The 19,016-nt window shown below is 41.5% G+C and overlaps 1 protein-coding gene across 3 annotated transcripts in view; it reads right to left on the bottom strand.

Moving 5' to 3' along the window:
• IL1RAPL1 (interleukin 1 receptor accessory protein like 1) overlaps nt 1-19,016 on the bottom strand; it is an 881,005-nt gene that overhangs the window by 205,871 nt on the left and 656,118 nt on the right. For all 3 annotated transcript variants that reach the window (XM_087721827.1, XM_087721828.1, XM_087721826.1), the window contains exon 6: nt 2,413-2,487. In XM_087721827.1, coding sequence (XP_087577953.1) covers nt 2,413-2,487 — 75 coding nt within the window. The remainder of the gene's footprint in view (nt 1-2,412; nt 2,488-19,016) is intronic.

A 19,016-nucleotide genomic window follows, 5' to 3' on the forward strand; every position in this document is an offset into this window, starting at 1 on the left:
AATTGCTTCATAAAGTGTGCAATAATTTTCTCTAACTCCAATGGTCATTTTAATCCAAGAATTATCCTTAAATTTTTTTAAAGAAAATATTATATTATAAGCTTTTTTGGACTGATATATACTGCAGATGGTGCAATGAAAATTTTGTTGAATTTTAATTTATAAAAGTATTCGAGTATATTCACTGATTAACTGGATATGCTTTGCTCTGGCATAGCTCAGGTTTGCTTTTGCATATTTCTCTGATTTTAAATCATTTATCTCTATGAGAGTCTTGTGGTGGGGAAGTGGGACAGCTATAAGAGAATAATTAATGGTAAATAAGTGATTAATGGAAAAGAAGCAGGTATTTAAATATTTAGCTTCCATGTCACTAAAAATGTAAAAAGAACCCCATAGATTACAAAAGCTTTTGAAATGAAGCAGTAACTAGGTTTCATAGCTGTCAAAGTGTCTCCAAGGATTAAGAAAAAAAGCTTATTTATCATGTACCATATAAACCCCATTATTTATTTAGTCAGATAAAGCAGAAACAATGATTTATCATCTAATACAGAGGTTAAAATGTGGCTAGGACAAAAAACAGGTCCAGCCGAAAGGCCACATATACTGTAAACCTATCAAAAAATGCATGCAAGATGAATGTTATTCTCCATGTTCATATATAATATGGTTGCTACACTCTCTAATGTAAATATGAACAATGAATGCAGACAGGTTTTTTATTCACTGGGATATTTTGTAATTGAACAGACTATGAGTCGTGGCCAGACAGAGCTGCAATCACATCTTTTAGCCAAAGGCATCTTATCTCATCTTCTCAATCAACCTACTAATAAAAAAACTACCCAGAAAAGATGTGGCATTATACTAATATGGCTGAACTGAAGTGTGATTAGTTAGGATTTAATGTTATCATCTAAAAATATTTCTACAAGGGAAAAATAATATCAGGTGGGGAAAATGATCATGCATCCCAGATTAATTTAAAAGTAGCTTTGTTCATTAAATAAAATGTTGATATGAAAAAGACTAACAGCCCTCTGCCAAATATGCATATGTGTCTCAGGAAAAGTCCTTTAACATTGTGTTATTTGAATGATATTTCACTTTATGCTGAAAGTTCAAATCTATTGGCAGCCCCAGCAGTCAGTTTTGTAATATATATACTACAATGACCGTGTTATATTATAATGACCGTGAAAATCAATTTAGGTCAGTAACTAAAAACAAGTTTGATTTGAAATTCAATTTAAGTGGCTGTACTCATTTTTTGAAGAGAAAGAGGTCTTCTAATCAAATCAGAATGATAAAGAAACAAATTCACACAACATTCTGCTATGATTGTAGAGTGATTCAGAAGAGATAGCACTATCATAATTAAATATGACAGATATAATAAATACTGTATATAGTAGATATTAAAGTTGCAAAGCAATACAAAAGAATATACAACAATAATGTGATAATGATCAAGTGATAATCTTGCATCCTACAAATTAAAATGGTTTTCATAATTAATCAATAAGATTCAATGCACAGTTATTATTTAAATATATAATATTTAGATTCAAAGCTTCAAAAGTTTCCAATCAAAATACGTTCCTCAAAATTACTGGTTTTACATAGAGGTAACTGAAAATATCTCATTTAGAACATCTAATGTAAAATACTGGCTTAAGATTGTAATATTAATAAGATATTGCCTTTGAATTAATATATTTTAGCTTTCATGTCATTAGGAAAAGGATGGCTCTATATGTGAAAATATATACTTTCATGAAGTGTAAATTTTATCAACTAAGGACTTTACTATGGGAAAAATTGAAATGTGAATCTTAAAATAAGCAATAACCTGTAATTTCTACAGGAACAGAGGAAAACTAAATAACTCCCTTCATCCAGTACCATTAGGCTAGCCTGGCTCTGTCTTCAGGGAAGAATAAGGATGGAAGCAATAACACAATTTGTCAAGAACCAAAAAGTCAAGTCTCACAATGACAGACCACTGATTACTGGAGTAATCTGTCTATAGTACAACTAATCTGTTTTGACAGTGTAAAAATATATCTTACCAAATGCAAAACATTATTTCTGACAGAATGCTTTAAGAAAAACTTAAATTTTGTAGTGGAGTGTAGTCAAATTAAATTCATTTTCTGGCTTATTCAACAGTTTTCTTAGTAAACAACACAATTCATCGGCTGGAACACTTATTTTATACAGCTTTTCAACCACGGACAACTCTTTATTTACTTTTAGATAACTAAAGGAATAGGACACTTTATACAGCAAGTATTGTATAGTTAAGTAAATAAACAATTATTACAATAATATGCATAGAAACTAATGTAAGTATATTTTCTTAATTTTAAGATCAGACAAAATCAGTACTTTTAGAATGTCACTTACCCAGCTGTGTCTCTTGAATTGTTAGTTTACTCTCCAAAGGATACAAAAGCTTTGGTGGTTTTTCTGTAAGTGGGGCTAGAAAAAAACAGAGACATGTTTATTCTTTTAGAACATTCTTGAACAAGAATATTTCAGTTGGTAAATCGGGGTACTTTCAATAAGACACAATCACACAATTATCCAAAGAGTTAGAAGTTGTAAGAGGTTTTATTGTAAAAGAACCATAGTAACAACACAGCAGATTTAATAAGAAGAGATCAAGAAAGTAAACTTAGATGTAAAAAATGCGGGAAAAGACATGAAAGACAAAAAAAGTTCAAACAGACAGAGTGAGTGTTTGCAAAGCTATTTGAAACTATTGAAACCTTAATGGCAGCAGAAAGAGGATTTAAGTCAGCTAAGAAGACATAGATGTTTGCATAAATACAAAAGCACATCATCAGTGCATTAAAGAATCAGCAGCACCCTACATCACTGCTTAGTTGGATTACTGTGATATGTTCTACATGGGGTTGCAGTTGCCCCATAAATGTCAGTCTATGTACAGAATAATCTTTATCTGAGGGTAAATGATGTCGGAGGAGCTCCAGGTCCCTTCCCTTAAATGTTGTCATCTAGCAGGGCCTAGAACTGTGTCTTTTCTGTAGCAGTTCCCCACCCTCCTTGTCTTTAAGAAGATCTTGAATTGCTGGCTCTTCTCACAAGCATTGAGATATAATAAGGCAGCAGTGCAGCAAGGTGGGTAGATGCATGACAGAGTGCTGCCCTGGCGTTTTATATGCCTTTTTATTAAATTTTATTTTATAATTGGGAGTTTCTTTTGTTTTTACTGTTTTGTGAACCATCAAGTTTTGTTACAATGTGTGTATGTGTTACACATACAAGCGCACTAGAATATGTATATATTCAGGTAGACCTTGTGTTACAATAATTTTATTAATTTTTAAAGAAAGATAAAATAACAGAAATGAATAATTAAAATGAGAAAGAGAAAAAAATGAATAGAATAGAATACAATAACAGAGTTGGAAGGGACCTTGAAGGTCTTCTGGTCCAACCCTAGGGCAGGAAACCCTACACCACTTCAGACAAATGGTTATCCAACATCTTCTTAAAAACTTCCAGTGTTGGAGCATTCACAACTTCTGGAGACAAGTTATTCCACTGATTCATTGTTCTAACTGTCAGGAAATTTTTCCTCAGTTCTAAGTTGCTTCTCTCCTTGATCAGGTGCTTTGGATAATAATTTGACTCCCTCTTCTTTGTAGTAATCCCTGAGATATTGGAACACTGCTAGTCTCCTTTAGTCCTTATTTTCATTAAACTAGACATACCCAGTTCCTGCAACTGTTCTTCATGTTTTAGCCTCCAGTCCCCTAATCATCTTTGTTGTTCTTTTCTGCACTCTTTCTAGAGTCTCCACATCTTTTTTACATTGTGACCACCAAAACTGAATGCAGTATTCCACGTGTGGCCTTACCAAGACATTATAAAGTGGTATTAACACTTCACGTGATCTTGATTCCATCTCTCTGTTTATGCAGCCTAGAACTGTGTTGGCTTTTTTGGCAGCTGCTGCACACTGCTGGCTCCTATTTAAATGGTTGTCCTCTAGGATTCCAAGATCCCTCTAAAAGTTACTAGTATTGAGCAGGGTACCACATATACCCACGATGGCAAACTTATGGCATGTGTGCCACAGATGGCACGTGGAGCCATTTTTTAGGGCATGCGAGGCATTGCCCTATCACAGTGGTGGGTTCAGGATCCCGGGTTTTTTCACCATTGAATTTTATTTTGTTAGATAACGCCCAATGTTTACGTGTGTCAAGATTCTTCTGTATCTGAAGCCTATTTTCTGGAGTGTCGGCTATCCCTGCCAGCTTGGTGTCATCTGCAAATTTGATGAGTTCCCCATTTATCCCCTCGTCCAAATCAATGATGAAGATGTTGAAGAGTACTGGGCCTAAAACAGAGTCTTGAGGTACTCCGCTGCATATTTCCCTCCATGTAGATGCACTTCCATTGAGGACTACTCATTGAGTGTGATTGGTCAGCCAGTTATGAATCCATCTGGTGGTGATGTTGTCTAACCCACATTCTTCTACTTTATTTAGTAGTAGGTTATGGTCAGTGGTGGGTTCCGGATCCCATTGCAACTGGTACGGTTGCAACAGGGCCCAGCAGCCACATGAATGTGTGCAGCGCATGCGCACACATGTGCAGTATGCACATACGTTCTTACTTTTTGCAACGCCTCTGCGACACTCCAGCTGCTCAGTGGAGCATTGCGCAGGCGCTGTGCTATCTTTGTGCGCATGAGTGGAAGTGCTGAAGAGCTCAAATACAGGTAAGGAGCTCAGGTGGGTGGGTGGGTCCTCCAGAGCACACACTGGAACGGTATCCGGTGGTCCATGCAGGCACCGGTACACCCGTACTCACCACTGGTTATGGTCTACTTTATCAGATGCCTTACTGAAGTCCAAGTAAATTATATAGACAGCATTCCTCTGGTCCACTAATTTTTTCATTTTGTCAAAGAATGCAATAAGTTTAGTCTGCCATGATCTGTTTTTGACAAAGCCATGTTGGCTTTTGATAATTACTTTGCTTCTAGGTGTTCACTGATTCGTTGCTTGATTATCTTTTCAGAGAATCAGAGAACAAGAAACAAATCAAGAAACAGAGAACAAAGCTATAAGTGCAGAAAAAAATAAAGAAAACAAATAAATACAACTTTCTTTCAGATTAGATACGTATATATTTACATTAAATTCTTACAGTAAGTTTACAATGTTTTTATTTTTATTATCTACAACTTCTAATCATCAAATCCATATGTCAAATTTCATTTTTTTCTGTTTCATGGATAAAGTTCAAAAAGGGTTTCCAATCATCATTAAAATGAATCAGTATCTTTTATCTAATCAAAGCTATCAATTTTGTCATCTCAGTCAGCTCCATCAACACCACTACCATTCTTCCATTTTAGGTAATGTCAGATTCTTCAATGTAAAAGATGGTCCTCGACTTCAATGGCAATTGGAACTGAAATTTCAATTACTAAGTAATGATGCCATAAAGCTCACATGATTGCACCAGCAATCCCAACACTCCATATTGTCATTGTTAACTGAATTCCATTGGTCATTAGCCAAGGAGCTACCTCAATCCAAGTCATTTTCAGCTTCACTCCTCCCAGCCTTGCGCCTTGATTTCCAAGGTAACTCTTTCAAGATAAAGGACTGCCTCCGCTTCAACTGCTCCAACCTGCCTATTCTACTCCATATCTTTTGACTGCCCTGCACTTTGTCTGGTAGTGTGGCAAATTAACCCAGACACATGTGGCTCTGGGACTGCTTACCTTGTTATGTCTCAAGGGCTTTTTTGTATGGCATGACTCTGGGATGCAAGAAGGAAACCACTGCATTCAACCTTGGAAATTTTCATGTATACAGTCACAGCTGCCTTGGAAAGTGCCAGCTGCACCAGTATGACCCAGTTAGGCAGTGCAAGTGGCATAAGCTACAGCTGCCCCAGGAAACCTCCACCACCTCAGCTGTTCAAGCTGAAGGTGAAGAACTAGAAAGCTGATTCTAACAATATCATGAAAATTGCACAATTATTAATTACTGTCTTTTACCTTTTTCTTTGCTTTTATCTATGTGATGAGAGTTGATGGAGTAAGCACCCTTCAAACATAAAGATTTTGATGCCATCTGAAGGGAGTTGTTCTGAGTAAGCAATTTGATGACATTCCTTTCAATTTTCAAAGTGCTCCAGTTTGTATCTTTAAGGAGGGAATCAGGTGACCTTCTAGTTAAATTTAACCAGCGATATTGAAAGTATTAGTATTTGGTGACTAATATGCTGGTTTATAACTGTCATAAAGATCTAGTTTTATTTAGTCACCATATATTTTCTCAATTTCCTAAGATGCCAAATTACACCAGAAGAGCAAAATGGAATATTTATTTAAAGTCTTGTATGAAATGTTCCTGGTTAATGCTTTATCTCATCATTCTCACCTTGTTCCCACTGGATACTCCATTCCATCACAGTCTTATATTTCCTTTTCTTCTGGTTCCCTTTGTTTTAATTCTGCAAATTATTTGTTGTACTTCTGAAAACTTTAGGGTTCCCTTGAGCATGCTTTTGCCTTGTTCTCAACAACCCATATTAGTTACAGTGCTGTCAATATTCTCTAGCTGAGATTGCTCTTAGAAGGACTGATGTAGAATAGTAGACATATAACTCACTTGAATTTCTAGTTTATTGGCTCTTCTGTAATGAAGGAAGATGTTCTAAATCAAATAAAATCTAATTACTCTGACTTTACTGACATAATAGCTCTAACAATTGAGCTATTCGATTATTAAGCAATAGCTGTAGCTCGGGGATTGGTAACCTCTTAAAAATATATTTCAAGTAAAATTACACTCTATTACAAAGAGAGGGGAGAAATGGTGAACAGCTTAAGAACCAATGTGTGCACATAAAGAGATTTTAACTAAGAGTTAAAAGGAGATTTATAGAAGATTGAATACTGGTATAATTCCCTTAGAACCACAGCTAAGTAGCACATACAGTATGAAAAAGTGTGAAAAAGTCCTGCATGCTTTATGGTTTACGGTTTATGACTTTTTTTGGATAGGCTATTGATTTTATGATATTTTATGCTAACTGCTATGTAAATATTGTTATATTCAAATAAATACTGGTGGTTTTTAAGTGAAAAGCATAAGCTTTTTGCAATTTGGTGCTGTTTGGATGGGGATTGTGACTTTTCTTGCATGCTTACAATGCATGGTTACAATCACTATGAAAACAGATTAAATAATGCATATCCAGTGGCATACGTGTTGCAATTACTAAGGCCGATGTTAGTGTTTTGTTAACATTTTTTATTGTTTGTGGCCCTGAAAAGGATCATTTAGGTAACCAAACATGGTTACTAATATGAAATTGGCCAACCCTTATTGCTTATCACCAGGCAGCATTGCTTTGGCATAGACTGTAGAAGCCTTTGCATGTGATCTTTGGTAACAATGTGGTGCCAGGCTGCAATAATGGATTCAATCAGCTCCTGCTTGGTCTTCGGATGCTTCTTGCTTATTTTGCAACCAATCTTGGCCCACAAGTTCTTAATTGGGTTCAAATATGGGCTCTGAGCTGGCCAATCCAGGAGTCAAACACCATCCACTGTCCACACCATTCACCATCCACTCTTCATCCACTGATGGATGGACTTTGCTCAATGACAAGGAACATTGTCGTCAGTGGTGGGTTCTGGATCCCGATGCAACTGGTACGCTGCAATGGGGCCCGGAGTCCACCATATGAACATGCGTAGCACACGCGCGCACACGCACAGAGTGCACATGCGTCCTTACCTCCTCTGATGCACCACGATGCCTCTGTGATGATCCAGCTGCTCAGTGGAGCATCACACAGGCCCTGTATTCTTCGTGCAAGTGTGCATACGCGCCGAAGAGCTCAAATACCGGTAAGGAGCACGGGCAGTGGGTGGACCCTCTGGAGCATCATACTGGAATGGTACCCGGTGCTCCGTGCAGGCACCAGTATGCTGGTTGTCATCCTGGAAGTAAAAGTCCTTCCCTACAAGTTGCTGAGCTGAAGAAAGCATGGTCTTTTCCAGGACTTCAACATACCGCTTGGAATTCATGATTCCCTGCGTGATTTGTATCCGACCAATACCAGAAGCAGCGATACAGCTCCAGATCATCACATGCAATGGATGCTTCACAGATAGATTCAGACAGTACAGCCTAAATTCTTCAGCTGGAACTCTTCTGACATACTCATTGCACTGATTCCCATTCAAGTAGAAATTGCTCTCGTCACTGAAGATGACCTTGGCCCACTGTTCGTGGGTCCCCTTGGCATATTTCTTGGCCCACGCATGTCGATGAGAGCAGTGAGCGTCTGTGAGCAAAGGTTTACTTCGAGTCCTGCAGCCTTTGAGCCCTCTGGAAAGCAGTCTGCGATGCACTATGCTTGTGCACATGTTTACATCATATGTTTCACCCCAAATTCTTGTAATCTGAGGTGAGATGAGCTTCTATCAGCCATCAAAATGCATTGCAGAGTCCAGTCTTGCCGTTTTATCATCTTTCTTGGTCTTCCAGAGCGGAGTCTTCATCAACTGAACCAGTTATTTGGTATTTTTCAACCACTCTGCGTACTGTGGTGCAATGGCATTTCACTGTCTTGGCTATTTCTGTACAGGAGTAACCCACTTTATGAAGCACAATGATGTGATGCTGCTGCTCAGTACTGGTGAAAGCAAAGGCTTCATTCTTGCCCTCAGCCGGAGCTAAATTAAGTTTCTTGATGCTTTTCATGCCTATTTATAGACAGAGAGAATGACAACATTGATTGGCTCATAGATTTAGCCTCTGTGCATTTTGATTGGTCAATCAAAGCTTGCTGCTGATTGGCTACTTTTGATCCTAACATTCTCGAAAATTCAAGTTGTGTTTGTTTTAGCACATAAACTCACTCAAAACCTTAAAAAGACTTTGGTTATATTAATAAAAATTATGCATCTCAATCTGACTACAGAAATTTTCATCAAAGTACTAATTTTTGTGCGGTTTCTATGAGTGAAAAATTGATTAAACATGTAAATACAGCTTAAAACTGAAAGCATGCAGGACTTTTTCACACAACTGTATCAAAAAAAGGAATTCAAAAGGCTTCTGTGTTTTCCCAAAGGAGAAATTATTTGCTTCTGTGTTTTCCCAAAGGAGAAATTATGGTTAAATGAACCCAAGGAGAACAATTGACATAATAAGGTAATGATAATCCAACATAAGTAGAAATATCTTTAGGTTATCCCCATCTATCATGAAAAAGTTTGTTTCCAGAACAAGACCAATTACATCTGAAACTCCAAAACAACTTGCACTTTCATCTCAGAGTCTTTCTCTCTGGAATCTTAAAAAAATATAGAGAACAGGCATATTTTTTTGCCTAGGTGTAATACTTTACTTTTCTCTCCATTTAATTTCACTTGTTAAAAGGGACCCAGTGTTCAAATCTACCAAAATCCTTCTGGGTCTTGAGTCTATCTTCTGGGGTGTTGACTATTCCTGCCAGCTTGGTGTTGTCTGTAAATCTGATGATCTCCCCATCTAAATCATTTATGAAGATATTGAAGAGTACTGAGCCTCAAACAGAACCTTGGGGTATCCCAGTGCTTACTTCCCTCCATGTAGATGTAGTTCCATTAAGGACTATACATTGTGATTTGTCAGCCAGTTACCAAATCCATCTGGTGGTGATGCTGTCTTTTGGAGTTAGGTGACTAATAAATTCAAATAAATAAATAGGTAAGAGAATACTATAAAATCTAATTCAAATAGTTAGAAGCAATATCAAACTTGTTTAAGAAAGGGACATGCATAAAATCATATGGAATTGGCTGATTGCAGAGATACAATCTGCTATTATGAAGGACTGTTAACAACTAGTGAATAGATTTATTAATCCATAATTTACTACTAGTAGTTTGATTATGAAAAGGGCCAGAAAAGAGAAATATATTTGCAAGTTTTTGAATCCCTATCCTTGCATAGCAAGGAGTGAAGGTTATGCTGGTTTAATTGGTTAGTGGTGATAAAATATAAATAATAATTATTTCTTGCTATCAAACCATAATCTTTCTTATCCTGCCTTTCTAGATAAGGAGTTAAAATGTCTGGTGCATATTTATTAAAAATAGCTTGATGGCTGGACTTTTCAATAGCATTCGATGAAAATAGAGAAATTTACATGGAAAAATGGCTTATGGGTTCAGTGAGAAATATGTGTAATTTTTCTTGTATTTTTCTTTTTTAAAAATGTATTAATTTAATAGTAGTTATTCACAACTTCCTTAGAAAGTCTCCACATTATCACTATGTAGTCATCTTTCAGAGACTGTCCAGTATATTATTAAAATGTAGATTTGTCTTTTATGTCAGTTTCAGTTCAATTATTTCTTATCAGATAGTATTTTTGCAGACACTTTTCTTATAAATATATTAACTCCTCTCAAAGTAAAGTTCTATCATGGTTTCTAAAAAGTAAAGTAGCTGCTCTAATAATCCTAGTACAAAAGACGGGATAAGGCAAAACAAGTTCCATTTATTTTACGAACTGATACATTACTTACTGGAGGCCACAGACCCTAGGTGGCAGCTTTCTCTGTGAAAAATAATGCTGTTTTTAAGCAGCAAGGGATTAAAAATGTTCATGTCACAGAAATTGTGTGGCAAATCTTATCTATAACATCAATTGGTTTCACAGCAACCTTGCCATTGTAAGGTATACTACCTTAGGCTTGAGGCTTGAGGTTTTGTTTGCATAGACCTTTGTGACCTCTACGCAGAATAATATGCTATTTTCGTAATCTATATAGGATGTGTTAAAATTCTGCTCTTGGTTTTTCTAGAGTATTTCGTCTTTTTTATATGCTTGGTGAGCAGATTGTCTTTTCATATTTCAATATAGATTTACAAGGACCTTTATCACAATACAGCACCAGCCTTTCCATGTTATTCCGCAGAAAAACTGCAACTCACAAAGGTTTGTCTCTAGTTGAAGCTCCACTGAAGACTATGAAACCTCTGGATAAAGGTATTTGGGATTAATAACAAATCTCCACCCCATGTATGTGTATTATGAAAGTCCTTGAGTCATTTTAGATATGAACCACACCCACCAAAGTAAAGGCCCAAAACTTTACTTTGGTGGAAAATGAATATTTCTAGAAAAGAAGCTTTTCTATACATAATTATTTACATGGATCAATATTTTATCCCAAATTAATAAATCAGAATTTAATATGTACTAATTACCTAGCATTCTTTATAGACAGATTTCCAGATTAATTTGATTTTTCTAGTCACACATGTTGTCTTGTTCCTGTTGGAGCCTGAATCTGCGGAAGAAGATGAGCCAGAGCTTGAGCTGAGGGAGACCGAGGGGACGGCTTCGTTGGTTTCAGAGGAATGTAGGGAGAAGGCAGGGCAGGGCCCCTCAGGAGTGGGATGGTTTACTAGCAAGAAGGAACAGGGCCAGGATGTCCAAGAGAGGGCATGAGGAGTGACAGAGCAAAGGCAATGAGCAAGAATCGCTCCCTCCTGATCAATGTTCCCTCTAATTTTTTTTCAGTGTGAGCGGAAAAGTACAGTGTTTGAGCTGCACAGTTTCATGCCTGAGCACCTAAGAGAGCAACAGTTTGAACTGCTGTCACATCTGCTGGACATTTGCGCAACATTCCAAGCGTCAAGCGCCAATTGCGAGCGAGGTTTCAGCCTGATGAATGCCAGGCATGAAAAGTGCCACTCAAACACTTTTCCGCTCACCCTGAAAAAAAAAGGCTCTCTGCTCAGCTTTTAGATTGTTAGACTGGCTAGAGAGAGACATGGCACCAACAGCCGGGGTCCTGGCATTTTGCAGGCAACCTGTCCTCTCACATTCCTTTGGAATGCAACCCATCACATTTGAATTAGATTTTGCCAATTATCCTATTAAAAGATAATGCTATTATTCTAAAATATGACTAACTCAATATTAAAAACTGTAAATATTTAATGCTGATAAATAATAGCAGTAATTGTTATTTAGTATGATTAAAATCAGTATTGATATATCAATATAATATCTATCAAAATTGACAATAAACACTAAAATAACAATACAAATATATAATGTGGAATATAAATGTAATAAATATAATATATAAATGCAACATAAATGTAATAAAATAATTTATCATGAAACTCTCCCCCTTTAAAGTAGTAAGATCAATTAAATAGTCTAGCAAGTTTGGACAATATGCTATATGTTATGTTGCTTAAGAATATATATACCTCAGAATCAGATACAACATCCACATCATTCCCAACTGAGTCAATAAAATCATATGCCATGCCAAAACTATTTTAAATAAAGATATGAAATTAATCAAGTATTGCATTTATTTTTCAAAATGAATGTACAATTTTTTTATTATTTAAGTTTTGTACCCTATCTTTTCTAACTAACATTAACTTTAAAAAGATGTTACATCAGACTACAATACAAGTAATTAAATGAAGACTAAAATAAGCGTTTTGGCACATTGAGCTTTTTATATTTCTTTCTTATATTGCTTCCTTAGTTGAGAACTTACTCTTCAGCTTACTTACGCATTAACTGTTTGTTGCTTTTATGGTTTATTCATTCACTGCTCCATCTTGAGTTTTTTTCACAGGGGTCAGGGCTTCCTTCCTTCCTTCCTTCCTTCCTTCCTTCCTTCCTTCCTTCCTTCCTTCCTTCCCTCCCTCCACTCCTTTGGCCACCAATTTTGATCCAATTCTCTCTCTCTCTCTCTCTCTCTCTCTCTCTCTCTCTCTCTCTCTCTCTCTCTCTCTCTTACACACACACACACACACACACACACACACACACACGTTCTTTGGGGGGGTTGAATTACTCCGCCTCACTGCGCAAAGTCGGCGCAGCATGTGTTCGGCCCCCACTTACGCCGAATCAAATCCGTTGCCGGCGGGACCAGGGGGTTGCATTTCAAAGCCGCCAGTCCTCTTGCTTCTTCTCCTTCACCGGCAAAGCTCTCGCTGGTGGCCCCGCCCATGGCAGCGGCAGTGGTGCCTCCCCCTCCACTCGGAGCACCTCAGCTGGGCTCTGGGTTACCCCTGCCGCCGCCTCCACCTTCGCCACTTTCCTACTAGCTCCCGCGGCCTCAAAAGCACGGCAGAGGAGGAAGGGGGAGGGATAACGCGGGGGCCAGCTCAGGTGCTCCGCGTGGAGGGAGAGGCACCACTGCCACTGCCATGGGCGGGGGCGCCAGCGGGAGCTTTGCCGGTGAAGGAGAAGAAGCAAGAGGACTGGCGGCTCATCAAAACAAGTCTGGGGAGGTCCTTTGCGGGCGGCCAGTTCTAGCCGCCTGCAAAGGACTTCCCCACGTTTGCTTTGGTAGAAATCTCTGCGCGGCAGTTAGAAACTGCTGCGCGGGGGTTTCTTGCCACGTGCGCGGCCACGCAGCCGCGCACCTTAGAGGGAACAGTGCTCCTGATCCCCGAGGACAGAGAGTGCAGAGAAGGCAGGAACAATCCAATGACTTGGGAAGAGAGTGCCCCGCCTCTCTTCATAAGGCACACCTGGGTATTGAGACTTAAGGACACGTTGTGCGGAAGGACGTTTGTCAAGAACAAACACTGAATTTATGGAGTTTTGAGTGCTGTTGCCAATGTTTGACTTGGCTGTTGCCAATGTTGGACTTCTTGATTTATTTCTTGCTTCCTTCTTTGCTTCTTGAAACCATTGCCTTGTTCCTTTGTTTCCTGGACTCATTGACCTATTCCCTTGCCCCACAGGATTTCTTACTTTGCAGCCATTGTGGTCACAGCGTTTTGCTGGACTACTTGCAGGCAGAGGCTGCTGGAGGGTTTGTGTGTGTATGTGTGTGATCACTTTCCTCTGGGACTTGCCATAACATGGGAGAATTTGAGAGAAAGGTAGAGCAATAAAGGGGCAATTTGAACTATCAGCTGACTGTGTTACCTCTGTGCCTTGCCCCAGGTCATCATATTTTGTTCCTGACCTCCTCTTCAACTTGCTCCTCCATACCACATTGGGTGACTTTGGATCAGCTGTGCACTGATAATGAGCAGTTAGCCCAGCTGATAGCTCCTGCAGGCTATGAAGATGCAAGCAGCCTAGCCATGCTACAAATGTCTGGTAGCGATGCTGGATAAATTTGATGGCTTGCTGGCCCAATTTCCAGTGTTTTTGAACAGTGCCAGCTTTACATGAGCCTTTGGCCTGAGGACTTCCCCACCGACTGGGATAAGGCGGGTTTTCTGATCAGCCCTTTGTTAGAGTCAGTGGCACGTTATATGACATTCCTGCTGACCCAGTCCAACCTACTGCTGGACCATTAAGCCGAGTTTTGCCTTCAGCTAAGGGCCATGTTTGAGGAGCCTGTTAGGGCCCAGACGGCAAACCGGTGGCTGAGAGAGTTGCAGCAGAGGCATGGATTGCTCACAGACCACATAGCTGACTTCTGGGTGATCTGCCAGGACTTGCAATGGAATGAGGCAGCGCTCATGGACCAGTTCCAGGAAGAACTTTCATTGGATCTCCTGGACAAGCTGGCACACACCGAATCCCCTTGCATATTGTAGGAGCTCATGCACCTGTGTCTCTGCATTGATGCAGAAGCCATCCACACCCATTGAAATGGCACCATTAGTACTGCCTCTGGGGAAGCTGATGCAGTTGGGGGTTGCACAACCTCACTTGACCCAAGCCTAAAAGGATTGGTGCTGCTGCAAAGGCCTTTGCCTGTGTTGCGGTAGCCAGGGCCATATGGTGGCCAAATGCCCTGCTATGGCACACAAAGCAGCAGTGGGAAATGGGCATGGCCCAGCCTAGAAAACTCCATAAGTTGGGCTTGCTTGGCAACGGGTCAGCCACCTGCACCACAGCCGACTCCCATGAAGCACCTCATCCCGGCAGCAAGTGTGTTCGTGCCTGGTCAGGGAGCGGTAGAGATCCAGTCCTGGTGGACTCAGGGGCCACAGCCTTTGCTGCACAGTGGTCCATCCCACAGCAGTAGGTATCACTGCCAGTCTTGGTGGAGTCGATTGACAGTTGACCTCTTCGTTTGGGTCCTGTGGTTGCCACAACTAGACCCCTTCACATGTGCATTGGGCCACATATGGAAGAAGCTGTGTTTTATGTTGCCACAGTGCCCCACTTCCCAGTGGTGCTGGGGTTGGAGTGGTCATGATCCACATCTGGTCATCTGAAGCAGTGCAGTTCCCTGGCAAGAAGTGTGCCACCCATCAGATAAGTGGTGGGATTCAAATAATTTAACAACCGATTCTCTGCCTAAATGACTGGCTGGGTAGGTGTTGCCAGGTGGTCATGTGACTGGGTGGGCATGGCCAACTCAATGTCACTCATCCAGCCCTACCTCCCAGCCACTCTCCCATTCCCCAGGCCTTGAGCCTATACACAACACTGCCAGAAATGAAAGAGTTAATAGTAAAAGGATGGGGAGAGACCAGCAAATCATTTTGCTCCCATTATTAAGGAAAGTAAGATATTGGAGGCTGAGCTTATTAAAATTAAAAATGTTGTCATAACAGCCAACATTTCACATCTGAGGTGGCAGAGGCAATAAATCCCATTGACTCCTCCTTTAATTTACAATTAAAACCCACTCAGTATCAAGGATGCTGTAGAGGTGGTCAACAGTATTAAGTACCTGGGGTTACAGATAACTAACAAACTGAATTGATCTCTCCACACGTCAACTGCAGCGCAAACTAGTGTCTGCATTTCCTGCATCAGATGAGGAGAGCACATCTTTGTCCTTCTTTCCTGGTCACTTTTTATAGAGGCACAATTGAGAGTGCTTTAACAAATTGCATCACTGTTTGCTTTGGTGATAGCAGTGCCTCAGATAGAAACTCCTTTCAGAAAGTAATAAGGACAGCCAAGAAGGTTATCGGAAGTTCGCTTCCTGTTATTCAGGATACTGCTTATAAGAACTACATGCTTAGAGCTCAAAGGATTGTCAGACACACACACACACACACACACACACACACACACACTCTTTATGATCTGTTTTTGTTGCTCCCCTCTGGTAGGATGTTTCACAGTATTTATAGCAGGACTACCAGATTCTGTAACAGCTTTGTTCCTTACGTCATCTGTCTGGTAAACTCACAAGATCTGTTTTTCTCGCCATGTACATTTATACATCTGAACTAGACTGTGTTATTTCTTTGTGTCGTGTGTGTGTGTGTGTGTGTGTGTGTGTGTGTGTATTCATTCATTTTATCATGGTTATGTAGTGCATATTGGATGTGGTGACCCTTTGAGAGCTGAATGCAATGATATTTCATTTTAATGTATGCCTATAAGTGTACATTCAAAATGACAATAAATTCTATTCTATTCTATTCTATTCTATTCTATTCTATTCTATTCTATTGTTGAAGGATAGAATAACAAGTCTGGAGCCTGTTAGACTTTTTCTGCCACATCTTATACCAAACAAAATCAAAGTAGGTTTCTTTTGAGTTTTTTTCTGAAACTTCTACTTTCTCAGAACTGCTGGTCCACCTCCATTAACATTTCATTGTTTCCTTTCCCCTTCTATAGACCAGATCTACATTTAAAAGAAATATTTGTATCTCAGAGTTGAACTATGGGGTCCTCGATAGTTTCTGAAGTGAGGCGTGGGAGGAGTCATACATGGGTATTACCACAGCCCTTTTGCCCTGGAGACCGAGGTAAATCTTGAGGCCACACCTCCGTTCCTCCTTCTGACCTCCCAGATTAACCTCAGTCTCCAGCCCAGAAGGAGTGTTTTACCTGACTTTCCCTCACTTTGCAGACTTCTAGGTTTTTTCTAGATTTTTTCTAGGTTTTTCCTTCCCAGCTTCTAGGTTTTTTCTCAAGCCTTTAGGATTTTTTACAGTTTCCTTTTTATTTGAATTACCTTGGATCGGCTCCTCTCTCCACCCGTGCTCAGTGCTGCTGGCAGGCAAGCCTCGCCGTGTTCCAGCGCAATTCCCTAGTGACCGGATGGCCGCGTAAATGGGGAAAAAAGCTGCTGCGCCACGAGGCCCACTAGGACAGCGGCAGGCCACCCAGGAGACTTCCACAAGGCGCCAGCAATCAAGGAACTGGCCAGGGCCTTCCTCCAAAGTTCCTGAGCCTTGGAGAAGACCAGGTCACAGATCGGTGGCCATCTTGGATTCCCCTGAGCACGTGGGAGAGCGTGCGACCTCCTATGGAGGCTGAGAGTGCTCAAAAGGCACCACAGTAGCCAGAAGAGGCTACAGGAGGAGGCCTCACTCTCCCAGCAATCCAGGAAGGGCCCAGAAGCAGTGGTGAGCCGGCAATTGAGCTGCGGAGCGGTGGCAATCGTTGGGAAGCGTGGTGCCTGGAAGATCAAGGCAACTACACAGAGGGAAGAGGACGGCAGGGAGAGAGGAGGTGGTACAGTAACTGTGAGTACTATGGCGGAAGTGGTGAGGAGCGGGGGTGCCAGGCCTAGGTCCCATGGGGATTTGGATCCAGCCAAGGGGATCTCCAGGGGGGTTCCCCCAGTTTCCAGAGGGAGGTCCCCCACCAAGAGAGGCACCCCCAGGCCCCACAGGAAGGGAACTTCTGAAAAGGAGGTTCGGCTAACCAGAGCCTCCGCTAGAAGGTTCAGGGCCACCATCAACCCTTCCCCTTCCAGATCTCGCTCCCCCCCCCACAGGCTTCCGGCCCTGGTAAAGACCCGGGTGGCATCCCCAGGTTCCCTTAGGGGCTCAGGCAGAGGGCACAGCTCCCTATTACCCTCCCTCTCGCCTGCACACCCATCTAAGGCTAGGAGCGACACCTTTGGGCGCAGGGCACCCAGTCCAGCCAGGCATCACTTGGCACCACAATCCCCTGAACCCAGGGATTATCTACAGCCCCCAGAGCTACAGCCTTCCCTGCCTGAGCTTCCTGCAAGCTTCCAGGAGGTGTTAGCCAGGGCCATAGCCCAGGGGATTGCTTCTGGGATGAAGCACCAGTCTCAGAGCTCCAGGAGTGGGTCTTCCTGGGACCAGCCCAGGGGTCACCAGAAGCACTCCAGGGCCTCTGCTACCAGAGGGCCCAGGTCCCCCTCCCCCTCCACTGCCAGTGAGGCCTCGGAATTAGAGGAGGGTGAGCTAAAGGAGATGGGGTTTTCTGAGGATGAGGATGCCCAGGCACTGGAGGCCCCCAACATCACTGGCTCCTTTCCCCCCTCCTTATTTAGTTCCTTACTTCACAAGGCTGGGGCCACAGCAGACCTGGATACACCTCCAGATCCAAGGCCTGCGACTACCACATCTAGCACTAGTGGGGGTAACAAGAAGGGACCCTTCCATAGAACACCAGTGGAGATGGAGGAGATCCCCACTCCAGAGATGTTCCTGGAGTTGATTAAATCCCAGTGGGTTAAGCCAGGATCATTTCCCAACCCGGGGGGCAATGAGCGGAGGTTCTATAATCTCAATTCTACCTTTGCCCAAGCTCTTCAGGTTCACGAGGTGGACACCCCAGTCGCCACCCTAGCTTCAGCTTCAGCCATGGTCACTGGAGACATTGCCAACTGCCTTAAAGCAGAGGATAAGAAGGCAGACATCGTTTTGCGTAAGTCATTCCAAGCAATAACCTGGGCCATTAGGGCAGCTGCTTCTGCATCCTTTTTCAATAGGTCTACAGTGCTGTGGCTGGAACAGCTGAGAGACAGGATCCCGGCCACGGGGGTACGACTGCTGCAGGACATCTCTAAGGTGCTGGCAGCCACGCAGTTCTCGGCAGACGCCACCTTGGATGCAGTTAAGTATGCTTCTCGAGCCTTGTCATCCTCTGTAGTGTCCAGGCGCCTGCTGTGGTTGCACCACTGGCAGGCGGAGTCCCAGATTAAGTGGCACCTGGCAGGAGCAGACAAGCTTTTCAGTGCTTCGCTGGATCCTATCCTGGTGGAGGACAAGAATAAGCGGAAGGTCTTCCCGGCTACAACCAGACAGTCAGATCACCGGCATGCTCCG

The sequence above is a fragment of the Thamnophis sirtalis genome, unplaced genomic scaffold (assembly GCF_051295495.1).
Source record: "Thamnophis sirtalis isolate CommonGarterSnake01/CBP01778 unplaced genomic scaffold, rThaSir2_p1.2 scaffold_8, whole genome shotgun sequence".
In the NCBI taxonomy this organism is placed as follows: Eukaryota; Metazoa; Chordata; class Lepidosauria; order Squamata; family Natricidae; genus Thamnophis; species Thamnophis sirtalis.